This window comes from Entelurus aequoreus, linkage group LG02, assembly GCF_033978785.1.
Source record: "Entelurus aequoreus isolate RoL-2023_Sb linkage group LG02, RoL_Eaeq_v1.1, whole genome shotgun sequence".
Taxonomy (NCBI): domain Eukaryota; kingdom Metazoa; phylum Chordata; class Actinopteri; order Syngnathiformes; family Syngnathidae; genus Entelurus; species Entelurus aequoreus.
Genome location: NC_084732.1, coordinates 20,853,153 through 20,860,231, shown reverse-complemented (window position 1 = coordinate 20,860,231; position 7,079 = coordinate 20,853,153). Strand labels below are relative to the sequence as shown.

Below are 7,079 nucleotides of genomic sequence, written 5' to 3'. Positions count from 1 at the left end.
ATTTCAGTAGTCCAGCCGACTTGAAATAAAAGCATGCACGACTTGCTCAAGAAGGTTAAAAGATAAAAACGGTTTTACTTTTGCTAAAAGCAGGGTTCGTATGGGTGCTTAAAAACCTTGAAAAGGCTTGGATTTTAATGTTGTGTTTTCAAGGTTTGAAAAATGCTTGAATTTTGGGTGAAGTGCTTGTAAATAAGGCTGCAGCTAACGATTATTTTTCTATCGATTAATCTATAGATAATTTTTTTCGATTAATCGGTTAATCTATAGATTATTTTTTTCCGATTAATCTATAGATTATTTTTCCTTTTACCGATTATTTTTTTATTCAAAATGAAGATGAAAAAATAAATGTAGGCCCGTTTTTTCAAAAGGCATGGCTTTTATTTACCAAAAAAAAAGAAGTATGGCCACTCAGTCAACATTGACAACAACATGACTAAATATTCTGTAACAATGTAAACATTTAAAACTTTTAACATTTAACAAAATTAAAAGTAGCTTATTTGCTTTTTAATGTGCAAATATAAAAGTCAACATCCAGTGCAAATCTTAATATTCTGCAATAGTATAAGCATTTCAAAAGTAAAAGTATTGCTTATTTTGCTTTAAAATGTACAAAAATAAAGATAAACATCCAATACAAAAAAGTGCAAAACGAAATATTCTGTAACAACAGTGTAATGTAAACATTTCAACAAAAGTGCAAGTATTGCTTATTTGCTAAAATGTGCAAAAATAAAGATAAACAAAAAAAAAAAGTGCCAATCTAAATATTCTGGAGCACTGTAAACATTAAGTATTGCTTTTAAAATGTGCAAAATAAACATCCAGTCCAACACAGTACACAATAACCAATTCTACTCATTCCAGTGAGTGACTAACGGTTGTAATGGAGAAAGGTTAGCATGTCTACATGCTCTGCTTCTTTTCTTGTTTACAATATTCCCAGCAGCTGAAAATAGGCGCTCAGAAGGGGTCGATGTGGCTGGAACTGAGAGCTAATTAGCCTTCACCTCAAGCCAGGACTGCGAGTGAGCTGAGCTGCAGTTGAAGTTTCTAGAAGGTCAACGGGCTCATAGTGATGTTACTAGTAGTTGTCTGGGAGGTGTTTATTATCATTTGGGGAGAGTCCGCTGCCTGATGCTCACCTGCTAAACACCTATCTGCTCCACGCTGAAGCGCTGACTACATGCGCTCTGAATACGCACTGCTGATTGGCTGATAATGCTTTGTGTGTACCAATCAGATGGTTGTGTGGGTGGGACAATGCTGCGTGCTGAGACAGAGGCAGAATGAGCAAAGCAGCTTGTTAAGACTTTAGCTTTAGCTTAGGAACTCGTTCGGTACACCCCCGTACCGAACCGAAAGCCCCGTAACGAAACGGTTCAATACAAAACACGTACCGTTACACCCCTAGCAGATACAAATGACACATTCATGTTTTTGTGTAATGATGACAACGTATACTCGCGCGGACGATTGACTAGTTGATGGTTTTCTTTTCAAATGTTCGTTCATAGCCGTTGTGCTGCTATGATAGGCCATTTACGCTCGACACAGTGTGCATACAACAACATTATTAGGCCGTTTATTGAAATACTCCCACACTTTTGACCACTTTTGGCATGCTTTTTCCCCCTCGCTCGCACCGCTCGCATCGTCTGCTTTGATCGTCTGCTTTGCGCTTCGCCATGACGGTAGTGTGACGTAAATATGCGACGCGTCGACGCACAAAAACGGCGTCGACGTATTTACGTAACCGATGACGTCGACTACGTTGACGCATCGTTTCAGCCTTGTAAATGTTCATCATATTTCTCGGCAGTCTGACTTAATAGGCTAATTATAAAATGGAAAAAAAAAAAAAGTTTCCTTAAAAATGAAAGCTGCACGCTTGATCTGTTGGCTTTGCACGAGCCCCTGCATTAGGTTGTTGTCATGCCAGAGCCGTAAATACGGCTCTGTGTCGCCCCCAAGAGGACAGTGGTGCATCGGTCCATCATGCCGGGAGGTTGTCGTTTTAATGAACATTGGATGGAAAATGACAAATACAAACTTTGGATAAAACGTGGACCAAATCCACTTGTAGCCTGCTGCAAAGTATGCAACAAGGAAATCCAACGTGAATTAATTTTTTGCTCCATTATTTTGGTTGTCTACTTGTCTGACTACCTCAGTTAAAGCTAACAAGTTACATTTTGTAGTTTTGGTTAATTGCATTAAAATGGTTGCATTATTGGACTTGTTTGTACTGTGAAGGTCATGTAATGTATAATTTGTAACCTTTTTCACAACTTAGAGCTGAGTTAATATGAATGATTTTGTAGTTTTTACACAACATGGTTGTATGCATTTCTTGCTCTATTGTTTTCTTTGTCTACTTCACTTGTCTGGCTACCTCAGCGAAAGCAAAAAAAAAGTTAACTTTTGTCTTTTTGGTAATTTTTTATCATAGCCAAAGCTATAAGGCTAGATATGCTTAATGAAAGGTGACGGAGGTGTTGTGAAACAAACAAAAATATTTTCCTTTAATTTATTATCCTTATATTAATTTGGAACAGTTTGGTTAATAAATGAGTGAAATTGACATTTTGAGGGTGCGTGTATTTATATCACATTATGCAGTTTACAAGCACAAATATGGTGCGAATCCATTTGTGCTGTTCGATGTCATTGAGTGCTGTAAGTAAGAAAAAGAATGAGAAATTTTGGGGAAAAAAACACAAATGGAGACACGTTTGCAAACACCAATGACATTGAATACTCTATGCCCCATTCAGTTAATGATAACTGCTGGTTCAATGTTAGGCTTAGGTTTTAGCATATTTTCCATATTTTTCCTACAGACATTTGGTGACCTCAAACAACAAGCCTATGGATTGATTCACACTGGTTTTCGCCTTTTGAAGGGTATTGGAAAAACTGGAAAATTCATCTTGAAAGTCCTTAAAAAGTGCTTGAATTTGGCCATGGAAAATGTGTACGAACCCTGTAAAAGACGAGAATGGTTAAAAACACTATTTTAAAACGCCATTGACTTGTTTGTCAAGTTTGAAATCACTGTCAATAGTGACGCCAAGGCTGGTGACTTTGGGACACATCATTTTGCAATGGTCCCAAGTCAATGAGGGCCGGACCAAAAACTAAAACTTCCATTTTTCCCCTCATTCATTATTTAAAAATTCTGGGCTAACCAAGCCTTGACGTCGCATAGACAGTTGAGAAGGGGTGTCAGGGGGCCGTGTAAGTCATACCAAAGACTATAAAAATGGGACCCATTACCTCCCTGCTTGGCACTCAGCATCAAAGGTTGGAATTGGGGGTTAAATCACCAAAATGATTCCCGGGCGTGGCCACCGCTGCTGCTCACTGCTCCCCTCACCTCCCAGGTGGGTGTTCAAGGGTGATTGGTCAAATGCAGAAGATAATTTCACCACACCTAGTGTGAGACTATAAAAATGGGGACCCATTACCTCCCTGCTTGGCACTCAGCATCAAGGGTTGGAATTGAGGGTTAAATCACCAAAATGATTCCTGGGCGCGGCCACCGCTGCTGCTCACTGCTCCCCTCACCTCCCAGGGGGTGATCAAGGGTGATGGGTCAAATGCAGAGGATAATTTCACCACACCTAGTGTGAGACTATAAAAATGGCACTCAGCATCAAGGGTTGGAATTGGGGGTTAAATCACCAAAATGATTCCCGGGCGCAGCCACCGCTGCTGCTCACTGCTCCCCTCACCTCCCAGGGGATGATCAAGGGTGATGGGTCAAATGCAGAGGATAATTTCACCACACCTAGTATGAGACTATAAAAATGAGACCAATTACCTCCCTGCTTGGCACTCAGCATCAAGGGTTGGAATCGGGGGGTAAATCACCAAAATGATTCCCGGGCGCGGCCACCGCTGCTGCTCAGTGCTCCCCTCACCTCCCAGGGGGTGATCAAGGGTGATGGGTCAAATGCAGAGGATAATTTCACCATACCTAGTGTGAGACTATAAAAATGGCACTCAGCATCAAGGGTTGGAATTGGGGGTTAAATCACCAAAATGATTCCCGGCGCGGCTGCTGCTCACTGCTCCCCTCACCTCCCAGGGGATGATCAAGGGTGATGGGTCAAATGCAGAGGATAATTTCACCACACCTAGTGTGTGTGTGTGTGTGTGTGTGTGTGTGTGTGTGTGTGTGTGTGTGTGTGTGTGTGTGTGTGTGTGTGTGTGTGTGTGTGAGTGTGTGTGTGTGTGTGTGTGTGTGTGTGTGTTGTGTGTGTGTGTGTGTGTGTGTGTGTGTGTGTGTGTGTGACAATCATTGGTACTCTAACCTCTAAATATGTCCTAAAAAGGAGGACGGCAAACAGGGCGATGCTGGTACTTGGAGGGTTATTTGTGAAAGTTAATGTAATAACTGCTAGCACCATCTGCTGGCCTACTTCCTTTTATAAGAGAGAGAGAGAGCGCGGAGAGAGAGGAGGGGAGTGAGCGAGAGAGAGAGAGAGGGGAGAGAGAAACGAGTCTGGGTTTTTAACGACATCTCTAATATTCATGCTGATGCATTTTGCTGCTTTGTGCTTTCATTTTCCTGCCGCTCGCTGCCTGCTGCAGTCTGGAACCAGAGGCGAGGAGCAGCGCTGGGAGGACAAAAAAACGGGGGGGGAAAAGAGAGAGAGAGAGAAACATCCAAACATGAAGCGGGCATTTTTTTTAGTGTGGTTTTAGGAGTAGGAGTCACATACCTTATCTCATCCGAGGAGGACGACGACGAACACACGCGGGGGAAAAAGGAAGGAGCCGAGACGACGAGGGATCCGTGAGACTGGCGGACGGGGGTTGGGGGGTCAATCGGCGAGACGGACAGAATGAGCGCTTCCTGGACTGCCACGCACCTCCTCTGCGTTACCCTGTGAAGAGACCAGCGAGGGGGGTGAGGGAGTAAGAGAGAGACGGACGGGGGAGGAGGGTGAGGGAGCTCCCATGCGCTCCTCTTGAGCCCTGCCTGTTGGGGGGGCGTGGGAGGGGGGAGGAGAGAACCGGATCCGGCGTTCTCACACACCCGCCTCGAGGAGTCGGGCGGACCGCAGGCGGCGGCGGAGGAGGAAGAGGAGGGTCGGGAGGCCAACCAGAAAGAGGAGAGGGAGGGAGGGGAGACGGGGAAGGGGCGGGGGGGTCCAAGCGGAAGAGGCGAAAAAGTGTGAAAAACGGCGAGGGGGGGAAAAAAGAAACGACCCGGCGAAAGAAGATATTGTAAGGGAGGGAGGGTTGGCCGGGGGGGGAGGAAAAGAGGAAGAAAATGTCTACAGTGAAGAGGCCAAGAGGAAGGGTAAGTGAGCCCCGGGAGGGAGGGGTCGGTGAAGGGTGGGGGAGGAGCCAGGCAGGAACTGAACACCCTACTCATGCTGCACCGCCGCCATCTTGAACTCATTGCTGCTCCCCCCCACCCTCCCCTTTCTTCACCCTTTGCCGACATGTGCACTATTTATGTTCTTTCCGTCCGATACCTTCACTTCGGTCTACTCTCTAGCTCGCCGCGGTGTGTGTCCTTCCATGCACATTTGGAAAAGTCAGCAAAAAAAAAAAAAAGCTAACAAATTGAAGCCTCTCTTTCTCTCGTTTCTTCCGCGTTAAGTTGAGGTATGGTCGCTCTTTTCATAGCAGAGAGATTGGAATCAGCGCGGTGCTGGCAGGCTGTAATTTCAGTTATTTATAGACTACATTATACAGCTGCAGTGCTCTCATTTTTGCTGCATTTTTTATCATGGACCCCCCCTCCCCCTCCCCTCGCTCTTTTGCTTGTTTTCATATTTTTACCCCCCTCTTCCCTTTCATTCTGCGTGTGCTCTCATGTTCCTCCACTCCTCGGCTGTACTTTTAGCCCCTCCCCTCCTATGCGCTTCAATGAGAACATTCCAGCGTGATCCAGTCAATTTTTCTACCTAATAGTCTCATTGGCGGTGAACACGTGATGGGTCATAATGCAGCTTTTGTGTGTGTTTGGCTTCCCTCCAGCATACATACTGTACATATGCTATGCTGGAAAGGTCGACGCTACTCGCCACCAAATTCTGTCGGTACTACGCTTGAAATAATACAGTACCCTATTTCGATACCTTTATTGCCGTTTCCTCATGTTGCAATTTTCCATTCCAACAAAAGCAAGCATGCCTGATAGAATGCGCTCAAAATGTGCCAGCTCGAATGGTAATTTGCGCTTACTAATGCTACTAATTAGCGTTACAATTTCAACACCTCGAAATTTGGGGAATCAAAGCGAACAACTAAGATGCACGCTACAATCAAACAGCTGGTGTGTGATAAATACAGTACTTACAGTATAAACACTTTGTGGGGCACACGTAAAGACAATAACGACACATTCAACTTACTGGCAAAGACTACTTACTGACTATGGAAACACTGATTAATGCATACTGGCAAACAAAACTCAGAAGTGTAAGAAAACAATGTCGGGCCACATTTATTAATATCTGTTCAGTGTTAAATTAAAAAATTGTATTATTAAATGGGAGCATGTTGATTTTAACCTACATTTAAAACACTTGCTTGTGGTCTAATTCAGTGTTTCTTAACCATTAATGGATCGCGAGCCGCCCCCAGAGCCATATAAATGCTACTATATGCATTAATAATTTTACATGGTAAATTTCAACACCTCGTAATTTGGTAATCAAAGCTACAACTAAGATGCAAGCTACAATCAAACAGCTGGTGTGTAATAAATACAGTACTTACAGTTCAAACACTTTGTGGGGCGCAAGAAAAGACAATAACGACACATTCAACTTAATGGCAAACACTACTTCCTGACGATGGAAACACTGACTAATGCATACTGGCAAACGAAACTCAGAAGTGTAAGAAAACAATGTCGAGGCACATTTATTAATATTTGTTCAGTGTTAAATAAAAAAAATAAAAAAAATAATTGTATTATTAAAGGGGAGCATGTTGATTTTAACCTACATTTAAAACACTTGCTTGTGGTCTAACTCAGTGTTTCTTAACCATTAATGGACCGCGAGCCGCCCTCAGAACCATGTACATGCTACTATATGCATTAA

General features: G+C 43.4%; 1 protein-coding gene across 9 annotated transcripts in view; it reads left to right on the top strand.

Moving 5' to 3' along the window:
- chd9 (chromodomain helicase DNA binding protein 9) overlaps positions 1-7,079 on the top strand; it is a 198,463-nt gene that overhangs the window by 89,785 nt on the left and 101,599 nt on the right. The window contains exon 1 of one of the 9 annotated variants that reach the window (XM_062023785.1): positions 5,218-5,320. The exons of 7 other annotated variants lie outside the window; for them this stretch is intronic. In XM_062023785.1, the coding sequence (XP_061879769.1) occupies positions 5,291-5,320 (30 nt within the window). In that variant the 5' untranslated portion in view covers positions 5,218-5,290. Of the gene's footprint in view, positions 1-5,217; positions 5,321-6,265; positions 6,305-7,079 lie in introns of those variants that run through there. One more of the 9 variants, XM_062023794.1, reaches the window with a different exon arrangement.